The following is a 27,539-nucleotide window of genomic DNA, read 5'->3' as shown; positions in this document are numbered from 1 at the left end:
TGGTGAATTTCCATTGCTGATGGTCTGTGACATAACAACAGGAAATCTCAGAATAGAGACAGTTCTGGCTGGCGGGAGGAGTCCAAAGCAACAAAAGGTGTTAATCGGATATGATAAGGGGAGAGGTTGCTGCTCAATCTTTAAAATTCTTCAAGCATTGTGTAGGCATGTGTATACAACTAGCACAATGCCTTGATGGGTGAAGTCCCTCTGAAGACTTCTTGGAACCTAAATTACACTTCAGGACATTTCAAATCAAGTTTTGCTTTGGTAGATCTATTGTCCCTAGGTTATCAAGCCTAATTTCATCCAACTACTTCACACTACTTCTTTTCAAAATCATACTGGGAAATGTCCTTCAAAACATGGCTGAGAGTAAAACATAAATATCTGCAGATACCATGGTTGAAGTAAAAACACAACGCTGGAGAAACTAAGCAGGTCAAACAGTGGACTTAATATAGCAAAGATAAAGATACATAACCAACATTTCAGGCTTGAGACCTTGATCAAAGTTTAACAAAATATGGACAGGCTCCCAAACAAAATGGTAGGGGGAGGGAAAAGGAGAAAAACAGTCATTGATGCTGTCAGGAGGTAACCGGTGGATAAAAGAGGAAGGGCATGTCTGCAAGCAGGGGGAGCGGGAAGGGTAAGGGGGGGGGGGTGGCTGGCTCTATGAATGGAGGGAGAAGGGGGTAAATTGATGGAAGAAAGAATGCATAAGGAATGGGAAAGCAGCAAGAACAGGGTGTAGGGTAGTGGAAAATGAAGAAAACAAATGTTAATACCGTCCAACTGGAGAGTGTTCATGGCTGGGCTTTTTCAATTGGCAAACTTGCAAATGGAACATTGCTACAAATGGTAAACAACAATAAGTGTGGGTTGCCAGTAAAGTTCTACCTCTCTGTTCCTAAATCTCCTTATATCTTCACCCTTCATGCTCCCAGCAATGAGCACACCACCACTCGGTTCCTTTATCCCTCTGTCACTTGATCTCATTGTGAACCGGCTTTATTTTGCTTGCCTCCAATTAAACTTGGCCCCTTTTGGAAAGCCTATTGAACCCAACAATCAACAGTAAGCAGCTTCAAATAAATGTTTCTATTTGTGTAGAATTATTTGAGAATAATTATGTTATCCAATGCGTACCAAAATATAAGTAATGCCAGAGGACCAATGATATAAAGAAACAATATGAAGGGTCATTTCTGAGAATACCTGTGTCTAAATCCCAAATCCTTAAAGCAAGTTGCAGCTCCATTTCTTAAAGTTCCCCTGTCTGATGCTCAGAATATATTTGAAACAAAAGTATATTGTCCTACTTTTTATATAATTTAGATATATAGTCAAAGGAATAATTCATTCAGTCTGGGTTTGCCCTCATCTTTATGCTGCAGTAGGAGTGGTCACGTTAGAACACACATGTCAAACTCAGGCCCGCGGGCCAAATTTGGCCCGTGATATAATTATATTTGGCCCTCAAGATCATATCAAATATGTATTAGAGCTGACCCACTAGCCGCCGTGCCAGTATAGCGCATGCACAGCGAATACTACAAATCCCAGAATCCTTTGCAAATGTGTTGGCGTCAGCCCGCTAATCGCCCCCACCTCCTCTCTTTACTTTCATTAGCACCTGCGACCTGTCACCCAACTCACATGTAATAAACCCCTTACGAAAAATGGCCAAACGAAAGACAGAAAACAGGACCTTTCAAGACAGGTGGGAGGCAGACTATATGTTCATCATTTTAAAAGACAAACCTGTTTGTCATTGAAGCAAGTTGTTATGTTTTTGACTTGTTGGCTTGTGGAAAAAAAATACATTTAAAAGGAGCTTAAAGGCTATAGAGAAATATTATTTATTGAATATTTTATTTCTCATTTGTTAATGCTTCTTCTGGAAAGAGTTTAACCAAAACTATTATTAAACATTTATTTTAATAAGAAAAAGTTTAACATTACATATGTTGAAAGAAGAGAAAACATGCAGATGTTGTTGAAAATTTTCAATAAATATTTAGTTTGGCCCTCGACTTAGTCCAAGTTTTTAATTTTGGCCCTCTGTCAATTTGAGTTTGACACCCCTGGGTTAGAATAATCAACAAATGCAGTGCGGTTTCTAAATATCGATGGACACGTAGGTGTTCGGTTCCACATTCAGACAGATTTGTGAAATAGGACCAGTAGGGCACAAGTTTTTAGTTCTGTTGCATTTCAATAAATTGAATGCATTGGATGGCTCTCGGTGTCCCCATAAACTCGCAGCAGCGAGGTCAGATTGGTCTCTTCGATTTATGCCGGCAGGACTGTGATTCTGGGATATTTTATTTCATTTTTATTCCAGCCCGAATAAAATTCTCCATTAAATCATTCAAGTTTGTCCGAATTTTATTTTTTTTCAATTCACTCAATTCGAAAATAAAATTACATAAACACATATGTGAAAAGACTTTTAAAAATCTCCATTGGTTGAACAGTTTCTCGGCTGATTGGAAGAGGATGGATTTGACTCGTGTGGCTGGTATCGAGGCTGGTACGTGATGGAAGTGGAGATTGTAAATGTGCGCTGTCTTCACAGCGTTGCCTCACACCCGATGGAAGTGATGTAGACAGCATCAATGACAGAAACAATCTTCTGAATCGCGTCGTTCCAGTAATGCAACGTCATTGAGTTCCCTCGGTCTTAATGCTGGCCTGAGCATCATTTAAAAACTTGGCAGCCTTTTAGGAAGGTATTTAATTCTAATTCCATGGACACTTAAGTCGAATAATTAAACATTAAGATAATATTTGAACAGTTGACTTCCAGCGTGGCATATTTACTGTTGGGTAGAATTTACCTGGAACAGGCTCAACATGCTGCATTTAGAAGGTCTTCTGAAAAAATAAGTCAAATATATAACCCCCTTTCCCAAAGAAGATACAGTAAACCTAGTCGTATATGAACTAAACAGCGTCGTTCAGTAGTACAGTAGAAATTTAGATAAGTGTATTTAAGTCTTTCGGCTTTAAAAGCTCTTAGTCACCATAGACTAATGGAGTTCACTTTTTGCTAAAAAAAATAGAACCATTCGTGCATGGGCAAAAATAATTTATGATATTGTTCACAACTACAGTTGAGCCTTCTTGCAGGTGAGCAAGGGTACTTGAGTGACTCTGTACCCCTTCATCCAAAGAGATTGAAACAAGTCCTCCCGCGAAGCGAGGCTTTTCCTCAAGATCACACATCGTGAACGTGGCTATAATTTCACAGCAGAAGTGTTGGCAACTCAAGTTCAGAGCGAATCATGGCACAACAATTACACGTCATTTTTTGTGGGGTTAAATGAGCGCTTTTGTGGTAAACTCTATGAGCTCACACGGCGATGTCAGAAATTGCCAAAGATAACTTTCGGGGAAGGGGTTTCTTTGTTAAAGTTGCTAAAACAATTCAATATATTTCGAAGAGTTCAGCACAGTCCCCGCAAATGATCACCCTGGGGTGGGGTGGGGTGGGGTTGGGGGGGGGGGGGGTCGAAACTAATAGCCTGTGCCTGGAATGAATAGATGGCTGGGTGGGCTCCAACTCTACTTTGGATTGGTCTGAAAGTTTTTTTCTAAACCTCCACTTCGTCCTCAAATTCAGATTATTTTAGACGATTATTCGCACAACCAAGGGAGAATATTATTACAGAATGATATCGCTTCAGTTCGAAGGGTAAATGCCAACGGGTTTGAAGTTATTTATTTAGATACATATCGTTCCAAAAGCGTAGACAAACTTTGAAGGCACTGTTGCTATGTTTAACCAATTCATTAACTGGAGGGTGGGGTTCATACCTCATCTTTTGCTGATGACTCTCCTTCCTACCTAATTGGACGAAGTCGCAGCCAATCAACCAATCAAATGTCGCCGAGATTAAAGGTCAGTCATGATCTTGTCGAATAGGGTGCAGGCACACTTGGCCCATTGGATACTTTTCCGCCCGCCTGTTTATTGTGTTTCAAGAATTGAAGAGATTTTTGCACTGCTTTCTCCTCAGATACGGCATGATCCTACTGAGTGTTTCTGGTTTTTTTTCAGACTTCCGGCATCTGCAGTCAAATGTTCTGATGAGGAATCTATTCTCGACGGAAATTTTGTTTTCAGGAGTAGAAGGTGCCGATTAAGTCAAGCCGATTCCTGCTTCCTTAATTAAACGAAAGTAAAACTGCAAAGTCAGCACATAAACTTGCGGCAACTGTTACACTCTCCAATTGGGGAATGAACCCACACTTCAATGTCATTAGCTTCTTGTTAACTGTGTGGTCTGAAATCGTGTTACATTGTGGGTGTGGGGGGATCTCGAATGCGCCACATCTAAAGTGATCGCACCATCTGCAACAGATGGGCCACGTTGATGGTACTGCGGGAAACCCTTTTACAATTTGACCGTCAATATTTGGGAGTCAGGATGATTATATTTGCATCCGCGAAATAGGGTTCAGTGCACACACGAAGCAAGGCCCGATATCTTCTTGTTAATGCACTCTTTTGGCTTGCACATTTGGCGCTGCCTTTTTATTAACCTAAATAAAGAGATTATGACAATCTAATACTCTTGGGGCCCCATAACGTTATCTTAATAACTCAGAAATCAGGACACATCTTGAATGTGTTTGAGTCTTAATCTTTCCCTCCCTGCCACTATGAGCACAGGTTGAATTTGCCGTGTATGATTTCTGGGACGCAGTTGCACGCAGCGTTGAATGGCTGAAGCAGAGCGATTGCGAGTAAGACGGCGAAATGGACTTCGCTGATCTCCCTTCTCTCCGTGAAAAGGCTTTCAAATAGGCCATTTTCATCATAACCGTTATCCAGGACAGGACCGAGTTATGAATTGCTATTTAAAACGGAATATTACATGAAAGGAACAAGCCATATATTCTTGTGACAAGTGGCTGTGAAATAACATGTGATTTCAAATCAACTGTAGCGGATTTTTTTTTGGGGGGGGGGTGTTGAGATGAAGGAGGATATTTATTTCTCGCTATTCCTTTACACATACCTCATCTGGCTTGTGCTGTACAAATCCAAAGCCTGTGCATGCACATTTGCTTGATTGTGAGAGCAAGGAAGACCTACACATTCCTTCACTAACACAATGAATCAATCTGTCTGATCTTAGGTTGGCTAGGAGTTAAGATCCGATCTCGTCAAGCCGAAATAGATGAACGTGAAAGAAATTGTGCGGCGGAGACAGAAAGGCTACGTTCGGCGGCGGATTGGCTTTCAACGTGTTTACGTTGAGTCGTGGTACCGTGTCCCCCCCCCCCACCTCACTCAAAATCAGAAAAAAAATCTGCTTGATTTGAAGTCACGGCTTATTTCACATCCGGTTTACAGACGGGCATATGAGTATTGGCTTGGTGGAGTAAAGCTTCCTGGAACCTGCAGTCCCCCATCCTGTAGATACAGTGTAGATGAAATAATTCGCCGCTTCTCCTTCCACACAAGAAGGCAGGGAGACTGTGACGGCTTCAGCGGGGGGTGGGTGGCTGATCACAGCCTGGAGAGATCGAATCGTTGTGTTTGCTACTTCTGATTGAAATGTTGGTCCCCTCGCTCCAAAATAAGGGAGAGAAACAAAAGCCATCCAGCCGTAAGACCTGGGCATTTTGAATTTCAACTCAACAATTTAGGAACTCGGAAGAGAAGTTTATTCAGTATCCCAATCTTTGAAGGTGAGAAGTGGGGGGGGGGGGGGGGGTGGGTCCAATGATCGAAAAAGCCACGTTAAGGTGCCTTTTAAAATGATGCTAAGATGTTGTTGCATTCGACGATCCTCTATTTCTTTGTTTTTGCATTCAATTAGTCATTCACACTTGAAACTTTCCAGGCTGATAATCGATGTTGTAAGAAGGGTATTACAAAATCTACCTCTGTAGACATTTAACTCATTCAGTGCTGCACAGCTTTATCCTGCATGTCCTCCAAACCAGTTCTTGGGTTTCGTGGGAATATTGTAATCACAGTGTATTCTGTTGCGATCTCCTTTGGTCCACGACTGCAAGATACAAGGTGCTGTGAACGGCGTTAATTGTTAGGAGCTCTTGCCGCATCTACTTTACGTTCAGAAAACTCGTATATTCAATTGGTGATGTGTCGGAAGAATCCAGTAATAATCACCATTTAACTTCTCTAATTTACATGTTCTGTAAACATCTTTTTAAGATGATATTTTGGTGCTGTTTGACTATTCACCTGATGGACATTGATCCGTTTGCCTGGATCTTTAATCTGAATTACGGGTTTTGTGTCCAATATTTGAGCCCATGACCCTTCCATTGTTTATTGTAACATAGTAACGTTGTGGCGCAACCAGAAGCAACTGATGGACCATCACCTCATCCAGGTGTTTCGTCCATTCACCGAAGGGAGGCAATTGCGTTATTGTGGCTGTTTCAGTCGGCTGTGCAAAGTCAGGCGGCCAAATGCTACAAGGGTTAAACCATTCAGTATTACAGATTGTCTTCGTCCTCAGCCCGCAAAGTAATGCCAATATGTGGAAATGCAGATTTGTGATGCTTTTCTGGGCGAAGCAACACGGGCTTGCGACATTCTCCCCGCCCATAATACTCACGGCAATCTTGTGATCTAGATTTTGAAGTATGTCTTCTGAATATTTCATTTCTGTCGGAAATAAGTATGGCGATATTCGGTTACAGTTACTTGTGGACTCAAAATGGTAACTTTATGTGCTTGCATGGTTTTGCCTATATTATTTATGCCTGTGTTATTTATTTATCAGTGTGCTTGCTTGGTGGACCTGCTGCTATGGAGCGCGTTGCTACCCTCGGTAGCTGCGTATCAGCAACATTCTGCCTTCTCCTTCTAAACACAGCGATTCGCCCAAGGTGAGTAGCCCATCTTGTTGCTTTGCGTCTTCCAAACTTGTCTGTTGTAAACGAGTTCGAATGACTGTATTTCTTTCTTTGTGGACGATTCATGATGGCCCTTCGAGTCTGTAATTCGTGGTCGTGATGTTGCGCTAGATGATTTGAGTTGTGTTACATTCCAATTGCAGATTTTAGCCAGAAGGAGAGAGAATGTGTATGTGTGAACAATTAATTTCATAAACTCTTTCTCTCCAAGTTTCACCCTAGAAAACGACGCCACATCCTTTCTTATCTAAGTGACAGAACAATAAATTTATTAAAAACATATCACCACACATGCTATATGCTCCATTTCTGCACGTGGAGTGGGTTGTTTCCTCTCTTAAAACCAATGGGCACTGCATCAAACGAGTTGGTGATCAAGATGTCCATTATATCCAGAAACCTTGAACAAGAATGAATGGTTGCTAAAATTAAAACTGTCCGCAGGTAATTTACTGACAACGTAGATGGGAGGGCATTTTAATGCCAGGAATAGGTGTCGGATTTCTTCGAGTAAATTTCTTTCGCTTGTAACATGAGTTGCCAGTTTTGCTTTCAAAGTATAGTTTTGCCTGTGCCTACCCCGTCCCCATCCTCAGCCACACACTCAGACACAAAGACACATGGATAGAGATGCATACACACGCACATACTTAAAGAGAACTGAAGTTCTGATGTCGGAAGGCTAAACCAGTATTAATCTGTGTAAATATGCAATAAGTTTTTTTTGGGGGGTGGGGGTCTATAATTTATACGAGCTCTTTATTTCGTTGTCACTGTACGCGTGGCCTGTAGATGGAGTTGGTGTACAGTATTCCACAAAAAAATAAAGGTCTTTCTGGAGTCTAAAAAAAATCGTTACACTCTATAATCCAGACCAGATTAGATCTCATCCCGTACTCTAATAAAGTGTTGTACCAGCTCAGGAGGGAACAAAAAAACAAACATTCAGCTGATAGGTTTGTGATGTTGGTCCTGAGACTTTCGAACGCCAGCCTCTTCACTCAGTGATGTCACTTTAAAATATTATTCGTGGCTGGGTTTTGCACGACTTTGTTCAGTCCATGGAACAATAATGTATCCTAGCGTACGGCTAATGCAAATAAGGCACGTGAACCATTCTCCTTGTGAAAGGTCATTGGATTTGTCAATTTCCCTTACACCGCTCTTAAACAATAACCGGCTTCTGTATAAAATATTCTTGTACACACAAAACACTGGCCATCATTTCCATTTACTTTGAATATTATATTTACAATTCTCTATTTTACCTTTAAAAATATAATTGACGTAAGGTATGATTATTCAAACTTTCTCCTACGATGAATATTCATTGCAAGCATATAATCGAATAAAAACGATGCGATATACTTTAGTATGAAGGCATGAAATGTTTTCTTAAGTATGTATTTCATTTCTAGATTGATGGCAATCGGCATAGTTTCGAACATTGCCCTTTCTTTTATATTCTATAACCAGAATATATTTTCATTGGGCGTTTCCATTTCTAACCAACCCATTTAAAAAAATCTAGGTTTTTTTTTAGTGGTGTAACATCGCCGGCATTAGTTCAGGCAAATGTTGCAAAATAGTTTCAATCCTCCAGAAGAATGCAAATTAGCATATTTTTTAAGACGAGTTGTGAATTATGTAAATAGAGTTGATCATACAATGTAGAAGATTGTTCAGTGAACAACGGAGAGGGTGCAACCTTGTCAGAGGATCCGCCTCTGGGAATTAAGACTGTGTCTTCGGAGACGACAAAATATGCTTCTACACTCTGAAAAGCCCTTAATAATACTTAACCGAACACTTGCCGGATTATTTTGTCACAGGTTTCTTTACTATTTGAGCTCTTGAAAAAAATGATTTTGTGGGTTTACGATATTAAATAAAAGAAGCAAATATTGACTTAAAGCAAAACTTATTAGGAATCTTGGTGTATTAATTCAGTAAGCACCTTTACTTATTTGCTTCACTGCTTTGTTTTGCTCAAAGATTACGCCTGTTGATATTTACATTGATACCACAATGTTTTATAAGAGGCCCCAAGAGTTTGCACGTCCGTCAAGATATAGCAACGCAGAGGATAATGGATAACCAATGCAAATCGGAACACAAATCTCATCATTAATATATTTAATAAGCACGTTTCTTTATATAAAAAAAGGAAAGACTTGTAGGAACTAAACTGGGATGGGGGGGGGGGGGGAATTCCGTTCTTCTGTTTTCTGGAAGAATAATGACGCCTGATCATAGTTGTTCAGTGTAAGTCCAAGATGTTCTAAATACCTTCACAAAGAGTTATTGCTTTAATGTAGGAAAAACAACACTTTAAAGTTATAATTCAGGAATCCTGAATTTGAGAAAAAATAATGCTTAAAAGTATATTTATTAAACTCTTTACCTTAATGCCTGAAAATTGATACTTATCATCTTCTCAATCTTATTTCAAAATACAATTTCAATACAACTTTTGCAACATTCCTTTTCTGAAATGCAAAGGGATTTATCTTTGACAATTCTGATAAATTCTGAATTTAACAAGTTTTGGACAGTAATCCAAAATCTGATTGAAAAATACTTGATTTGACTCTGAAATAAAGTCATGAGATAAGTAATAAATGATAGTCATTTTTATAGCATTAGGGCCAAAATTAGGTAAACTAGAATGTTTATAAGACATCAAGGCAGACTCGTGTTTCGCAAAGGTGTAGAGGTATATGGATTGAATGTGGGCAAATGGGAGTTGCTCAGGAAAGCAGCTTGATTGGCATGGATGAGTCAACAAAAGGGCCCAATTCCATCCCAATCAAGCTGCTTTCCTGAGCAACTCCCATTTGCCTACATTCAATCCATGTACCTCAACACCTTTGCGATACACGAGCCTGCCTTGATGTCCTTTAAACATTCCAGTTTACCTACCTCTGGAGCTGAAGGAACTGGTACCTGGTTTCCTCCACTGGCCTTTTTCTGTGTGAAAATCTTGCCTCTTGATTCACCTTTATTATCTTTCCTCTCTCACCTGAAACCTATGACTTCTAGTTTAGTCTCTGCATATCCTGGAAAAAAAATCCAGAATGTGATATTTAGCTTATCTATGTTACTCTTGATTTCAAAAATCTTTCTAATATCACCTCTCAGCCTTCTTTGATCCAGGAAACAAGTCTCTGCCTATTCAGTCTCTCCATGTAACTCAAGCCTTCTATTCCAGGAATCATTCTTGTGAATCTGTTCTGAAACTTCTGGAGCTTAATCAAATTCTTCCTATATGGCAAGCAGAACTGCACATAAATATTCAAGGAACTGCCTCACCAATGTGTTGAGCAGCTGTAACATGACATCCCAACTCATTGCTCTGTCCCATGAAGGCAAGCATGCTAGATATCTTCTTTGCCACCTTGTCTACTTGTATCACCTCTTTTAGGGAATTATACATATGTAGCCCTGGCCTTTGTTCTCAGAAACTTCCGAGGGTCCTATTATTTACTGGACATATTCTGGTCTGACTTAACTAAAAAAAAAATCACCACTTTACACTTGAATGAGTTGAATTCCATTTGCCATTATGGTTTGCTCAGAGTGGTAGATTTGTGGTCTGTGGAAGCAGGCCAAGAATCCAATGATATTTGAATATTTAATATAATATGTCTTTTGTTTTATTCCTGCTCAACATCACCTCCACCATCACAGCTTTCAGATGTCTGATGAAGCCAAGAACAACATCACAATCTTCACTAGAATACTTGACAGTCTTCTGGATGGCTATGATAACCGGCTGAGACCAGGTTTGGGAGGTCTGTATTGCGGCATGACTGTAAATGAAACTTATCTGCATTAGAGTACTGTTACTTGTAGTGTAACGCATACACATAGGTAGTTGTTGCCACTAACATTCAGAAAATCAAGCCTCATCCTACAAGTGTCAGTTACTGAATGTTGAAAATAAGAATAAAAACTCCACTGGCACTCAATCCTGGAAAGAACTTTTATAAATTCTTTGGGTTTTACCTCTTTTAGAACTGGAGTAACATTTGTTGTTATGAAATAGCATGGAAAATGTCATTTGACATGGCAAGTGTAAACTGTGACTATAACAGAATAGTCGCATGCAAGTGGTTAGTGGATGGAGCGAGAAAACTGAAAATGAGGTTAATTTGCTGCGCAGCAATCAAACACACAGATAAACAATACATTACACTGCTTGGGTTGAGGGCCTCATGGTCAAAGTCGAATACTTCTGTCAGATGCTGCCTTGAATGTTTAATTTGGCAGTTGGTTATTGAGATACATGCAAAATGCTCTAAGTACACTCACAAGGCAAATAGCTCAGGTCAAACTATCAAAATATGGGAAAAGACTAAAAATGGGCACTCCACTTTAAATATATGGTTATGGAGATGTTGAATTTGTCCTTACCACCAACCATTTCCTTCATCTGAAACTTTCAAGATTGTTCCATATACTTATCTAATCCACCACCCCCACCCCCCCCCCCTCAAATCTTTAAAAGTCTCTTTTGATTAACCACCTGCCTTCTACTGTCTAAAGAGCACCTTTGGTTTATCAAACACATATGATAATTTAATTGATTCCACACATTTGAACTTTGTAAAGTGCACTGATATGTCATTGCCACTGATTTCTCTTTTAGATTGCAAATATAAAATAATGGATACAGGCTATTTTGTTTTTAGATTAATCAAAATGGGAGATGTTTGATATTTTGGTGATTATCCTGACTTAATCTTTCAAAAGCAACAGAACAGCCTCTTCAGGATAGCATCCTTAGTCACTTGAAGCAAATCAGATAATTGCTCATCTGGTCAATTTTCAGAGCGTATAACACAAGTCAAGACTGATATCTATGTAACGAGTTTTGGACCGGTCTCAGACACAGACATGGTAAGTTGCAAATTTTTCTCAATTTGGATAAAACTCACCGCCGGCAATTATCAGTACATAAATAAATGTTACCATGTTAATCTATTCATATTTTTGTTTGATAGTTCAATGTGCAACCTCCAATTAAACTGCATTCTCAAACAGATTTTGCTTTCTCGATGTTTAGTAGAAAACATGATCTTTTATCATATTCACGTTATGTAATTATTATGAGTGAGCCTGAACTGATGCAACGTATCAGCTTTTTGGGAAGAATATAAATTTATTTTGTGTACATTTGATATGCTTCAGTGTTTCCACCAAGGGTGATGGAAAGTAATCACTCATAGATCATTAACCCAGTCAATGGAATGCATGGAGATAATATGTTCATTTATAATATATAACACATTTACTAATTAACAGACTGGCAAAATATTCCATGAAGAACAACAAGGCAATGTACAAGAAATGAGTCTTAAAAATTCACAAAGAATATTACATTGTCCTTCTCAAGGAAATTCCTGCTATTGGGAATGGATTATGTTGTCTGCTGTGCAGTGTTTATATCACCCCAGGAATTGCACAAGTTTTCTCTTGTAATGTTCTGCTAGACCCAAAAATGATGACTTCATTGATGATTTCTGCAGGAATATACAATAGACGTGTTTTTTCGTCAGAGCTGGGAAGACGAAAGGTTGAAATTCAAAGGGCCAATGACCATTCTACGTTTAAACAATTTAATGGCCAGTAGAATATGGACCCCGGATACCTTTTTTCACAATGGGAAAAAGTCAGTGGCACATAACATGACCATGCCCAATAAACTACTGAGGATAACTGAAGATGGAACACTTTTATACACAATGAGGTGAGTAAATACATTATTCTGACACAAGATTAACTTCAGGAAAACATTACTGGTGGTACTTTTGGATGTATTCCAATAAAGTCTGCAGACACTGGGGTTGAGTGCAACAGACTAAAGTTCTGGAGAAACTCAGCAGATCATGCAGCATCGACAGGATGTAAAAGACATCCAGCATTTAGGGCTTGAGCAAAAAGCAGGAAGGGTCTGAGTAATTTTTAAAAAAGTGGTGGGGAAGAAAGGAAGGAAGGGAGGGAGGGAATATGAGGTCATATATGGATACAACTGGGAGGATAAAGATAAAAATGCTGAGAAGTGATCAGAGAGAGGGTAGTTCTCCAATAGGAGAGGGATGGGAAAGTATTGGGGGTGTGTTCTTTTTGATATGCATGGCTAAACAAGTGACTGGCGTATTTAAAAAAAAATAAAAAATTATGTTGTGCTCCTCCCTGGGAATGTAATAGGCAAGGTGGGGAACGACGGAATTAGCGTCCTAATAATAATCATGAATTAATTCAATTATTTTGCAACATCCTCTCTACCATCACTATTTAATAGAAGATTCTAGAGATTCTGAAAGAATAGATTTTCCCACGGGTTCCATCTTTACTATTGTTCAACAATGCAATTCAAATGTATTTCACCTAGAAAGGCAGTTTTGAATGTATTTAAAATAACCAATTTAGCACACTGAGAATGTGCTCCAATTTAATAGAAATCTGATTCTTCTGACCTGTTTTGTTTTATAAATTGATACAATTGCCAATCTTTGCAGTGGCTTATTGTTATTCTGCTAAACAGCTGTTGGGCTATTTTGAGAGTTGACAACCCAGCTCTTCCAGAGACTTGACTGAATATGCAACAGGTGTCACTGACTTCATCAAGACCTGTGTGGATGAGTGTGTCCATGGGGAATTGCTGAGTGTTCACCAACCAGAAGGCCTGGATGAATCAGAGAATCCGCAACCTGGAGAGGGCGAGAACAAGAGCGTTTAAGGCCGGGGATCGAGATCTTTACAAGAAGTCCAGATACGACCTGCGGAAGGCCATCTCCGAAGCAAAAGGGTAATTCTAAAGGAAGCTAGAGACCAAGATAGATACACACCAGCTTTGGCAGGGAGTGCAGGCCATTACAGCCTACAAAGTGAAGGTGAACACCATAGATGGCTGCGACGCTTCACTACCCGATGAGCTGAATATCTTCTATGCCTGCTTTGAGAAGGAGAACCAAACAGTACCTGCTAGAATCCCTGCAAAGGCTGAGGACAGAGATATCTGGTTCTGAGAACAATGTCAGAACATCATTCAAGAGGGTGAATCCTCGCAAGGCGTTAGGTCCTGATGGTGTACCTGGAAAGGTACTGAAATTCTGTGCTAACCAACTAGCTGGAGTATTCTCGGATATTTTCAACCTCTCATTGCTACAGTCAGAGGTTCCCATCTGCTTCAAAAGCGCATCAATCATCCCAATGCCCAGGAAAAGCAGTGTGATTATCCAGTTGCACTAACTTCTACTGTGAAGAAAAGCTTTGAGTGGCTAGTCATGGCCAGAATTAACACATATTAACATGCAATTTGCCCGTCATCACAATTGCTCCACAGCAGATGCAATATCGACGGCTCTCCACTCAGCTTTGGATCACCTTGAAAACAGAAGTGTACTGCTGTTCATTGACTACAGCTCATTTTTCAACACCATTATTCCCTCAATGCTAGTCAAGGAGCTACAAACTCTGGGTCTCTGCACATCACTCCCCCACCCCACAACTGGATCTTTGAATTCCTCATTTGGAAGACTAAAGTCAGTACAAATTGGAAACATTGTCATCTCCTCACTGATCATCAACACAGGTGCATCCCAAGGATGTGTGCTTACCTACTCGTTATACACCCACAAATGTGTGGCCAGGCACAATTCCAATGGCATCTACAAGTTTGCCCATGACACCACAGTTGTCAGCAGAATCTCAAACAGCAGTGAGCAAGCGTACAAAAGAGAGATAGATCAGCTCATTGAAAGATGTAATGACAACAACCTTTCGTTCAACATCAGCAAAATCAAGGGGATCATTGTGAATTTCAGGAGGAAGTCAGGGGAATACAACCCAGTTCTCATCGAGGACTCAATAGTGGATAGGGTCAAGAACTTCAAATTCCTGCATGTCAATATCTCTGAGGATCTATCCTGGAACCTCCATGTTGATGCAATCACAAAGAAGGCTCACCAGAGGCTATACTTCGTAAGGTGTCTGAGGAGATTCGGTATGTCACTGAAGACTCCCATAAAGGTTTATGAGTTTATCGTGGAGAACATTCTGGCTGGTTGCGTCACTGCCTGGTTTGGAGGTGCCAACTGTCAGGACAAGAATAAACTCCAGAGGATTATTAACTCAGCCTGCGACATCAGAGACACCAGACTTCATTGCATCAAGAAAATCTACATGCAGGAGGGAGGGGGGAGGGAGAAAAAGTCACTGTAAATGTGTGGAAAAGAAAAAGTGTATACCATGGCTATTGTGATTTATGGTGTGAAAAATAAAAAATTTATAAAAAAAAAAAAAAAAAAAAAAAAAAAGAAAATCTACATGCAGCGGTATTTTTAAAAAGTAGCCTCTATCCTCAAAGACCTCCGCCACCCAGGTCATACCCTCTTCACTTTGCTACCATTAGGAAAAAGGTACAGGAGCTTAAAGACGAGCACTCAATGACATAAGGACAGTTTCTTCTCTGCTGCCATCAGATTCCTGAATAATCAATGAACCAAAGACACTGCCTTACTTTTCATGCACTGTTATTATTTTTTTTATATAGTAATGTCAATATAGTTATAATATGTATGTTTGCTCTATGATGCTGCAGCAAAGCATGGAATTTCATGGCGTTCCTGACAATAAATCTTGATTTTGACTCTGATTCATTGTACATTCAGATAGCAGTCTTTAAATAAAATATCAAAATATTCCAATATCTGGTTTTTATACAGGAGTCAGTGAAGACTAGGATTACCTCAAATATAAAGCAATGACACCCCCCCATAAATCAACGCCATTCAAAATGTTATGAGCCCAGAGGACCCCAAAATCCAGCAGCAATAGATATTCACCAAGACAAATGGTTACTTAAACAAAATTGCTTTTAATTATCTTTAAACATGAAAAAAAATCACATTTTAACTTATCACTATTAACTTAACTAACCTAACTTAACCCCCTTCTAATTCTAAGCACATGTGTGTGTAAGTTTAGAAAAGTTCTTTGATTCACAGTCCAATCTCACTTCTCATTTCTCCAAGTTTACTGGTTGCAGGCAATTCTTATAATATGCACAGAATTTAACATTTATGAATTTTCACCAAGCTCTGGTGCTTAAAGGTAATTGGTGACCACTCAGGAAAGTTCTTGTTGGTTTCAGAGTTCTTTCATCTGTTGATTTTCAAAACAACAATCCATTAGTGAAGACTCTTGGGCACTCTCCAAAGCTTTTGCAAAGGTTTTTGGAGCCGTCCTGTCTGGCTTGAGCAGAGCTCCAGTGTTTTAAATGGGATTTGTTTTGAAGTGTTTGTATGTGACCTACACTAAAAAACCTGCCCCAATTTATCTCCTAAAAACCTAACTATAATCTGTCACAAAATAAAATAAATTGATTTTCTTTTGCCTCTATCCCTACTACGATGAAAATTGTTTTGGGCTGCTTCTGAGAAACATTATATAAATATCAGGTCAGTGAAGTTGTGGGCATAAAATGTTCTCATCTGTCATGAAAATGTTGCTTCATGAAAGTATGGTTTTATGGAGTTGTCTATCTTCAGCCTGGTCTGTTTAAATTAGATCATTATAATGAATGGGAAGGACTCGGTTTCCTTAAAGCTCAGCAATGAAATAAATAGGAATTTGACAAATTCCTATATGCAGAATTAAAATACATAAGAAGGAGACTTTTAATTTGAATTCAACTCAGTGGAAGATACAAAGTGAAATTTTACCTAGGTATAGAGCTTAAAAATTTCATATCTATATGAATATCATATTCGCATTGGGAGACATCTTCAAAGATCGATGATTTGCTGTTTTAGTCTCTTGCTTCACTGAGCTCTCAAATTTAGCCACACAGTAAAGTCATTGAAGAGAGGAAAGGGTAGGTAAGGTGTAATTTTCACGTCGACAGCATCGAGTCCACGCTGCTGAAGATCCAGCTGCGCTGGATGGGTCACGTCTCCAGAATGGAGGACCATCGCCTTCCCAAGATCGTGTTATATGGCGAGCTCTCCACTGGCCACCGTGACAGAGGTGCACCAAAGAAAAGGTACAAGGACTGCCTAAAGAAATCTCTTGGTGCCTGCCACATTGACCACCGCCAGTGGGCTGATAACGCCTCAAACCGTGCATCTTGGCGCCTCACAGTTTGGCAGGCAGCAACCTTCTTTGAAGAAGACCGCAGAGCCCACCTCACTGACAAAAGGCAAAGGAGGAAAAACCCAACACCCAACCCCAACCAACCAATTTTCCCCTGCAGCCGCTGCAACCGTGTCTGCCTGTCCCGCATCGGACTTGTCAGCCACAAACGAGCCTGCAGCTGACGTGGACTTTTTACCCCCTCCATAAATCTTCGTCCGCGAAGCCAAGCCAAAGTGCCTCCTATCTCCTAATCAGTGATGAAGAGAAATGTGCTTGGTGAAATTTGTTTGTGGCATTTGAATAATGATTGCTCAGTTTGATACCATTATGAAGAGTTAGAGGACATGTTTTTCTTTAATCAGTATTCAATTTAGAATATGTATGCAGAGAGGATTCCTTTGGGGTATGCAGCAATACTAAGACAATAATAAAATGGGTGGTTCACTCTGTTCCGTGTGCTTCCCATTTTGTGAGGTGTCTTGGAATATTTTGGAATATATATTATTACATTAACTCTTACATATAATACTAATACACTGGTATGGCTTGGCTCAGTTGATTCTATGTTGTGTTTCTGAGTCAGATGGTCGCAGGATAACAAGGAAATTTGCAAATACAGTGATTGCTCACCTAATGGAGGGAAAATGTGCCCCTGTTCTAATAATCGTAGCAAAATTTCAACATGTAACTTAGAATTCAGATTTATTTTCAGAGAGCATACACACATCACATAAAACACTTAATTTTTCCTGCAGGTGATGCAGAATTATCACTTATTTGTATCGCAAAAATAAACTGTACACAATGTATACAAACTGGAATGCAGAGAGGAAAAAAAAATCAATAAAATGCAAAAGTAAGAGACCTTACATGAGTCTCTGATTGAATTTATTGTCAAGGAGTCTGATAGTTGAGGGATAGCAGCTGTTCCTGAATCTGGTGGTGTGAGTTTTGTGGCACCTGTACCTCTTTCCTGATGGTAGCAATGAGAAAAGAACATGAGATAAGTGATGTGGATAGCTTGATAACTGCTGTTGATCTCCAACAGCAGTGTTTAGCAGAGTATTTCATGTCTTGGTCTATAATCTATTTTATTTTTGTGATGCAGCTGGGTAACAGGCCCTTCCGACCACAAGCTCAATTACACCCATGTGACCAATTAAACTATTCCAGAGGATTCCCATAAAGACACGGGAAGTATATGGAGACAGTGGCGGATTCGAACTCTGGCACTGAATCTGTAATTTACCGTGCCACTCAAATTTTTCCCCATAATATCACTGAAACATTATCTTATCGTGAACATTGTTTGTAGGAGTCTGCTGTGTACAAACTGGCTGCTGTGCTTCCTTTATTACAGCAGGGAATGCATCTCAAGTTAGGTTAAGTCAAGTACAGTTTATTGTCATCTGATTGTACAAGTACAACCCGATGAAATATTGTTTTCCAGTCCTTGGTGCAAAAACATGCAGACATACAGCCAGGCATTCACACACACACACACACACACACACACACACACACACACACACACACACACACACACACACACACACACACACACACACACACACACACACAGGGCAAGCATTTTAGCTATAAAAATAAACAAATAAATATTGTTTTATACAAATGAGAGTCTTGGAAGTTTAGTGTGAGCAGTTCCTTTGGTCATTCAGCACTCTCACTGCCAGTGGGAAGAGCTGTTCCTTAGCCTAGTGGTGTTGGCTCTGTACCTCTTCCCCAAAAGGAGAAACTGAAAGATGCTGTGTGCAGGGTGGGAAGGGGTCCTCAATGATTTTGCATGCCCTCTTCAGACCCCACTAGATCACGTCGATTGTGGCGGGGGGGGGGGGGGGTGGGAGGAAGGAAGGAAGACTCCAGTGATCCTCCCTGCTACTCTTTTGGTCCTCTGGATTGATCTCTGATCCATTCTTTGCAGCAATCTTACCACACTGTGATGCAACCTGGCAGGATGCTCTAGATAGAGCTTCTATAGAAGGATGACATAATGGTGGCCTGTAGCCTTGCCTGCTCCAGTCTTCTCAGGAAGTGCAGTCGCTTTTATGCTATCCTGACAAGTGAGGAGATGTTGACAGTCCATGATTGGTCACTAGTTAAGTGAACTCCAAGGAACTTGGTGCTCTCCACTCTCTCTACAACAATTATTGATGTGTAGTGGAGGGTAGTTGTTCCTGGTCCTCCTGAAGTTCACGATCATCTCCTTTGCCTTGTCTATGCTGATACTCAGGTTACTACTCTTGCATCATTTTATGAGATTTTCCACTTCTTCTCTGCAGTGGGACTCATTGTTGTTGCTGATGAGGCCGACTACTGTTGTGTTATCTGAAAGCTTGATGAAACTGTTGGAGTGGGTCAGTAGCATGAACAGGAGTGGGCTGAACATACAGTCCTTAGGTGCACAATGTTCTGTTACCGACCTTGACAGACTGCAATCTTTCCATTAGGAAGTCCAGGATCAAATTACAGGGAGGGGTATTGAGTCCCAGCAAGGACAGCTTCTCCACCAGCCTCTGGGGACTGATCATATTAAATGCCAAGATGAAGTCAATGAACAGCAGCCTGGCATATGAGGTGTCATTCTCCAGATGGGCCAGGGCGGAGTGAAGCAACAAGGCTATAGCATCATTTGTGGAACGGTTTCTTCTATAGGTGAATATAAATGGGCCTTGGATCTCTGGTAGGTGTGTTTTGATGCATTCCATCACTAGACACTTGAAGCATTTCATAATGGTGGAAATCTCTGAGGCCTGTTATTCTCGCCCTCTTGGGTGCCGGTATGATGTTGTCTGTCTTGAACCCTACGGGAACGATGGACTGCTGCAGTGAGGTGCAGCCAGGTATATTATCTGGTCCCACCGCCTTGTGTGGGTTCACCTTGGATAGGGCTCTCCTCCCCTCGGCTGCAGCTATGCGGATGTCCTGTTTGTCAGGGGGACTTTCTTTGGCATCAACCTGCTCTTCTCATTAAACATTGTTCTTAATTCGCAAGGTTGTCTTGTGATCCATAATAGTCTTGATTCCTTGCCACATGCACATTTTGTCGCCAGTGGCATACATTAAGTTTATTGGCTGAAAATTGATTTGGGTATCCCAATGTTTTGAATATTTCCATAAAATTGTCAAGCTTATCTTTTTCATTTGCTCTTAAATTACAAAACAGCTAGAGTGAGATTTCAGAAAGAAAATGGAAATGTCACTTTAGTTGCTGCATAATTTTGGCTTTAAATCTAATATTTAAACCATACATAATTGCCACAAAGCCCACTTTCAGGAGACATGGGTTTATCATATAATTAAGTCCTGCAATGGAATGCATAGATCCTATATATAGGATCTGATCAACATCATTAAAAAGTATCATGTAATGTGCTTTTAGAATCAGTGTCCTGAACCTGGGTCTAATGGAGTCCCACTTAAATAGAGAGAATTTAGATTCTCAACTAGAAAACATATCTTGATTCAACATCAATTTTGTGTAATTATTAAGTAAAGGACAGCTGGAAAAGAAATGTCCAAGATATTATGATTATGCATTTAAAAAGATGACCAAACGATTGTATTACATTCTTCCCAACAAGTTGGTAAATTTGTGTGAACCAAACTTACTTCTGTAAAATTCATAAGATTTCATTTGGTGCTTTACCCATATAGTCCACTCATAAAAGGATGGATCAGAGGACCCTGGGACTTGGACCTCCTCACAATGTAAATGGCCTGTATTGGTCCAGTGCCCTGCAGAGAGATTTATTTGATTCACTGGTATTTGAAGAAGGAATGAGTAAGAAAGCCACAATTGAAAGCTGATTGATTAAAAAAAAAAGAATGTGATTAAAATATTGAGAGGTTAAGCAGAAATATCATTGTAGAAGTATTTTTGGGGATCCAGTCAGAGAAATTATAAGCATAGACAATTAGCCTAAGGTTAGTATGTGGTGTTAACGAGGATCTACAAGGTTCAACTGTGCTCTCGGAAAAATCCAGGAGCGTGAAGATAAGAAATTGGACCAAAATGAGCCATCTAACAGCTGCCACTGCATTGATTACAGTGAATATTACTATATTGTTTTTACTTCAGTGAAGTTGAAAATGATTTTTGTGTAGCTATGGCTGGCTTGAAGCAAGAAAAATTTGCAAAAACAGGTATTAGGCCATTTTGTGACGTACCCCTAAATGGACAATCCTGCTTCAAACGAAGGTACATTTGACCTAATTTTTTTACCAAATGTTGAGCAGTGCAATTTTTGACCGAAGCATATAGTCTCTGACAGAATTTTGGTAATCAAATGGTACCTGTAGTATTCACACACATGCTTAGGATTCCAAGTTTGTGCCTTTTGTAGTACATGCAACTCCTCCTCAATAAGGCCCTTCAGACATTGCGTTCTCTGATATAAAATAAGTTTCCCACATATAATGATAACTTCTTCAAAAGTACACCTTTTAGTTTTAATTTCCTGCAGTTAACTACATACCTTATTTTTGGCAATTAATCATAATTTTGCGTATTGCAGACTTTTTTAAAAATGATTTTTGGGTAATATTGCCATTTTCACTGCCAAATTCAAAAATCATTGAGCTTCATTGTATGTAATATAAACATGAAAAGTATTGACAGTTAAACATTGAGCACCAAAGGTTCACACATTGTTGAAGCTAGTAGATGAACAGGACAATGATAGATGGAGATTTAAATATTGATACCCTTAACCTGTTAATTGATAAAATAGAGCCTGATTCATTTCTATTTAAGTGCAATGTAAATGGTACTTTAAGCATTATGAACAGTAATTGACTTCTCTGGCATTGTCAGGTGAGAGTAAGCTGTAAAGTTGATATCGTAGGTGTAATTTTGGGTTTTATTATTGCTGATTCCTCTCTATTTTTACCAATTTGTCTACAATTTTGCATCTTGTGTGTCTGTCATATTATTTAAACTATATTGGATTTTTAGGACCATATTTGGAAGTCAGTAGCATGTCTGATTTATGTATCTTGCAAGTCTGCAGAGTCAGAAAATTTTGACATTAACGCTCACACAGTAATGATTTAGCACCATAATTAGAACATTACACCTCAATCCCCCGGGTAATGTTATGTGCAAATTCTATATGAAAAAATTGGAATTTTGCAACAAGGAGAATCCCCATCACCCTCTTTAAAGATTTATCAAATATAAACATATGTTCTGGTGATTAATTAGTATGAAATTTAGTTGTGCTGGGTAAGGGTGAATTTTTGTCAAGGTTGGTGCTATGCCCATATCACAGCTTAAAAGTGTTTGCTACCTGTTATAGAGGCTTGGTGCCCATTTCATTTATACAGCATAATTGGAGAGCACAGGAGTGCTCTCAGAGTTATTCTACTTTTAAAATAGGGAGGAGGCCAATCATGAGGTAGCCAGTCCAACACAGGTCCTGAAGGGAATAGTTCTGGCACATCATTTGAATGATATATAAAAATAGCTGCACATCCTGAAATGGTGTCCTTTGAAATCTGCCTTAAGTTGCAGTAGCATTGCATTTTGGCAGACGAAACAGGAGCCACTTGGAAACAATGGTTTTCCTCTGAACACCTGGTTCCTAACACACACAAGCAGAGAATATGCATGATTCTACCACTATATATAGTGCCCTCGAGAATGTTTGGGATGGACACTTTTTATTTTCCCCCTGTGCTTTAAATATGTAATCAAACAACTCAGATGTGATTAAGGTGCACATTCCTGATTTTATTCAAGGTTATTTGGATACATTTTGGTTTGACCATGTAGAAATTGTAGCACTTTTTATACAAAGTCTCCTCATTTCGGGGCACCATAATATTTGGGAAATAGCAATGACATGTATATTAAAGTAGTTATATTTAGTACTTTGTTGTAATGTCTGCTTGAAGTCTGTGCTGAGTGCTGAGCATCTTCTCTGCTGATCCTCTGCCAGGCCTCTACTGCAACCATTTTCAGCTGCTGCTTGTTTCAGAGACTTGTCCCTTTAAGTTTCTTCTTCAGCATATTGGAAGGCCATGCTCAATTGGATTTAGATTGGACACTGACTTGGCCATTCAAGAATTTTCCCATTTTTAACCTTGAAAAATTCCGTCATTACTTTAGGAGTATGTTTGAGATCATTGCCCTGTTGTAGGATGAAGCACTTTGGAGGCATTTGCTCGAACTTGAGCAGGTAAGATGTTTCTATACACCTCAGAATTCATTTGTTACTGTCATCAGGTGTTACATCATCGATGAAGATAAAAATGAGAGTACCTGTGGCAGCCATACATGCCCAGGGCATAATACCCTGCCACCACATATCACAGATGAGGTGGTATGCTCTGGATCTTATGCATTTGCTTTACGTCTTCACCCATTGCTCTTGCCATCACTTTGATCCACATTAATCTTAGTCTCATCTGTCCACAAGACCTTTTTCTAGAATTATGCAGACTCTTTTAAATATTTATTGGCAAACTGTAATCTGACCATCCTGTTTCCATGGCTAACTAGTGGTTTACATCTTGCAGTATAGCCTCCATATTTCTGTTCATGAAGTGTTCTGTGCAGTGGCAGATGATTCATTAGGTTGAGTAGGCTGAAGTCTAGGGGCCAGGAAGGTAAGGGGGCCTGTCTGTTATTTGATTGATCGCCTGATAGGCCAATGAAGCGCTGCCATGGAGGAGATGATGTACGGCCAATGAAAGTAGATGTTGGGGAGTGCGGGAGCGGTAACATCATGCAGCTGATGACACAAATAGAAATTGGTAGCAACTGTTGTTGCCTTGAGAATAACCGCCGTAGTCACGGTAGCCAAGGAGACCATTACACATCAACAGCTTGGGTCCAGAACAAGGTCACAGTCCTGGAGTGGGTGCCTCCGCTGTGGGTGGGAACAGCGGTGGTGTCCGTGGTACGTCAGAAGCCATGTGCTGCCCCACACTGTGTTTACTATGTCTGCTGTAGAATGGCAGGTGATCCTGGCTGGGACACATCAGCCCCATTGGAGGCCTAACTCGCAGCCACCATCTTCATGTATAACTGGCCACTGCTTGTGCCTAGTGGCTGTGGATTGGAGTACAGGGATGGTGTGTAACAATGGGGGAGAGGGTGCAGCGAGCTGACCTGCCCTGCCACTGTGTTGGTTGCATTAGAAACTGGGTGGCCAACTACTTCTAGAGTAGAGAACCAAGATGGCTTGGATGGCAGCAGAGGGATAGGCGATGCTTTGGGCCGAGACCCTCAACCAGGACATCAGAATTATCCTCCTCCTCCTCCTTTCATTTTATTTAATGAAGGGTGGGGGGCATGGGGCAGGGGAGCAAGGCTGACCTTGATTGAGATCAAGGCTTGGTTGATAGTTAATCTGCCACTGGTTCTGTGAACAGTAGTCATTAACACATCCACACCTGCCTCCTGAAGAGTGTTTCTAATCTGTTGGACAGGTATTTGGGGATTTTTCTTCATCATGATGAGAATTCTTCTGTCATCAGCAGTGGAGATCTTCGTTGGCCTATCAGTCAGTCTCTTTGTGATTACTGAGCTCACCAGTACACACTTTCTTTTTAATGATGTTCCAAACAACTGATTTTGGTAATCTTGAGGTTTGGGCGATGTCTCTTACTGTTCTATCCTTGTTTTTCAGCCTCATAATGGCTACTTTGACACTCATTGGCACAACTCTGGCCCTCAGGTTGAAAAATGGCAACTGAAGACTTCAAAGGTGAACAAAAGCTAAGAAGCAAGCCTATCTTTCTTATACCTGCACCAACGAAGAAATTAAACATATCTGAGTACTCACAAACACCTGTGAAGCGAAATGTTCCAAACATTATGATGCCCTGAAATGCATGAGCTATGTATAAAAAGTGCTGTAATTTCCACATGGTCAAACCAAAATGTACACAAATAACCTTGAATAAAATCTGGAATGTGCACATGTGACTTGTTTGATTACAAATTTAAAACTGGAGCTCAATGGCAAATAAACAAAAAAAGTGTCTTTGTTCCAAACATTATGAAGGGCACTGTGGATAAGTCTGGTGAAATTTTGCAAGAGCCTAGAAATCTGATCTCCAAATAAATCCTTGGTTTCTGCATATTCCACCAACAGGCAATGCAACTGCTAATTCATTGTCTGATAGATAGAGAATGTTGGGAGTGAGTGATGAGTTTGTTGTCATGTAGTTGATGAGAGTTTGGGTTTGATAATATATTGAGAGGCAATACATGTTTGCTTTCTATCATGGCCTTTTTTCATGACTCGTGATTGACCTGATTACTGCCTCCTCCCACAGTCATGAACCTTATGCAGAGATCTTTACTATCTCCTACTCCTCTTCACCTCAGCACCAAGATATCTGGAATCGCAATAGAAACTTAGGGCATCTGCTGTCATTGAGAACTCTACCTACTTCAAGTATTAATCAATGCTGGAGATCGCAAATATGTAACATTTTTGCTTTAAGCTCCTTTTTTCTCTCACACTTAATCCAACCTTTCATTTTCTCACTTTTTCTGTACCAGACATGGTAATAAGTTCACCACCTCTAATTTACATTTCATTATTAACTTAATTGTTCTTCACCTCAAAAAGATACACCACTTATTCAACTGTTCACTTGGGTTTCCTTTTGCTTCTTTATCAGTTGAAGGTGCTTGGCATTAAATAAACTGAACATGTTATTCTTAACATACCGAAAATCAAAATTTAAATAATTATAATTCAAAATAATATGGATAATAATGGACCTTGTTTCTATTCTTAACATATAAAATGTATAATTTGTCCTCATTTTTTATCCTCTAAAAGGAATATTAATATGAAGCTGGCATAATCTTTCATTACAATATAAAATTAATATTCACCTATAGTTTGTTTAAGGCCTTTTTAAAAATGTTAGTATCGATTTACAACCTTTGTTTTTCTCCAGGTTGACAGTCCGAGCTGAGTGTCCGATGCATTTGGAAGATTTTCCAATGGATGCACATGCATGTCCTCTTAAATTTGGCAGTTGTAAGTAGAAGGAAGTTTAATCATTTTAGATGTTCACTTGACTGTAATTATAGATGTAAAACTGTTTATTAACCAAAATGATGACAGAAATATAGACAATGGCACATGGACAATCACTAGTCAGTTTAAGATTTAGCATCAATACATTTTTAAGAACAGTATTTAAACATACTGCATGCTAACAGGCCCTTCCAGCCCACAAGCCCGAGCTGCCCAAATAGCCCAAATGACTTATACCCCTGGTACATTTTGAAGGGTGGGAGGAAACCAGAGCACCTGAAAGAATCCCATGCAGACACAGGGAGAACCTACAGACTCCTTACAGAGAGCGCCGGATTCAAACCCGGCTCGATGGTGCTGTAACAGTGTTGCACTAACTGTTAAGTTAACCATGCTGCTCATTTAACATCACAAATTCAAATAATAGATTTAAATAAGTTCTTCCTTCAGTAGTCTTTTGAAAGGAGGTGTGATCACTATTTAAACTTTTTTTCAATAAAGAAGTAATCTCTCGTTTGATTTCTTTGAAAGAAAATTTACATGGTTATGATTATATTTTACATTCCATCATTGATTTGGCAGATTATTTTCAGTCTTCATTAAAGGAATTTTGGACACTTTGAAACCAGTGAATGCATACATTTATTACCAAGTCTTCCTCAATACTTTGGCAATATATGGGGTAGTCACATATAAGTTTTGAAGACAATAATTGCCTGAATTTTTAATTTGTACCAGGTTGTCAGCCACGAACAGTTAATTAATACCAAAGTTTATGCTACTTGTATAGTATATATTATTTACTAGGTCTTTAATTTTGTGTAATTAAATGCTATGAGACACAGAATTTTAGGGTAACATAAAGTGACTACATGAAACAATAATTGTATGAGTGTAAAACAGTCTGCAGACATTGGTTCTTACCAACATAATTCTTAACTCCTGAATAAACTCGGGCCCTAATTTCAGATCAAAAGATGTTAAATTTTAAATTTTAATTGACACAAAAGTATCTTTATTGGTACTCCTGATATCATTATCATAACTTACCTTTCCCGTGTTTAACTGATATTACCTCAATATAGATAAAGGTTAAAGTGCACACTTTTAGCGATTATGTGACTAGCCAATAAACTGAGTGACCACAGTTTTGTATTCTGTAGGTTTTTTTTACATTACAGTGAAACATCATAATCAATTTCACCATCTCTCTTCCAATAGATGCTTACACAATATCAGAGGTTGTATACACATGGACTCATGGAGCATCCCAGTCAGTAGTTGTGGCTGAAGATGGTTCTCGGCTAAATCAGTATGACTTAATGGGACAAAGTGTGGGGAAAGTAATTATTAAATCCAGCACAGGTTTGTAATTTCTTTTTGATGTTGGTAGAAAATGTGAGACTTGGTGTAAATTTACAGTCAGTATTAGAATAGAAAATCACAAATAGCATCTCCATC

The 27,539-nt window shown here is 39.5% G+C and overlaps 1 protein-coding gene and 1 long non-coding RNA gene across 2 annotated transcripts in view; both read left to right on the top strand.

The window, feature by feature from the left end:
* The first annotated feature begins 2,489 nt into the window (after positions 1–2,489).
* LOC138742837 (uncharacterized) lies at positions 2,490–4,581 on the top strand. The gene is made up of 2 exons (XR_011344445.1): positions 2,490–2,738; positions 4,070–4,581. It is a non-coding gene; the product is annotated as an uncharacterized lncRNA (long non-coding RNA).
* A 6,025-nt stretch (positions 4,582–10,606) lies between these two features.
* The window catches only part of LOC138742836 (gamma-aminobutyric acid receptor subunit alpha-1-like), a 32,037-nt gene continuing 15,104 nt past the window's right edge, over positions 10,607–27,539 (top strand). Inside the window, exons 1-5 of the mRNA XM_069897757.1 lie at positions 10,607–10,703; positions 11,744–11,811; positions 12,441–12,661; positions 25,996–26,078; positions 27,300–27,443. Coding sequence (XP_069753858.1) covers positions 10,607–10,703; positions 11,744–11,811; positions 12,441–12,661; positions 25,996–26,078; positions 27,300–27,443 — 613 coding nt within the window. The remainder of the gene's footprint in view (positions 10,704–11,743; positions 11,812–12,440; positions 12,662–25,995; positions 26,079–27,299; positions 27,444–27,539) is intronic.

This window comes from Narcine bancroftii, chromosome 9 (genome assembly GCF_036971445.1).
Source record: "Narcine bancroftii isolate sNarBan1 chromosome 9, sNarBan1.hap1, whole genome shotgun sequence".
NCBI lineage: Eukaryota > Metazoa > Chordata > Chondrichthyes > Torpediniformes > Narcinidae > Narcine > Narcine bancroftii.
Note: the sequence above shows the minus strand (reverse complement) of the source record. Positions and strands in the feature narration are given on the sequence as shown.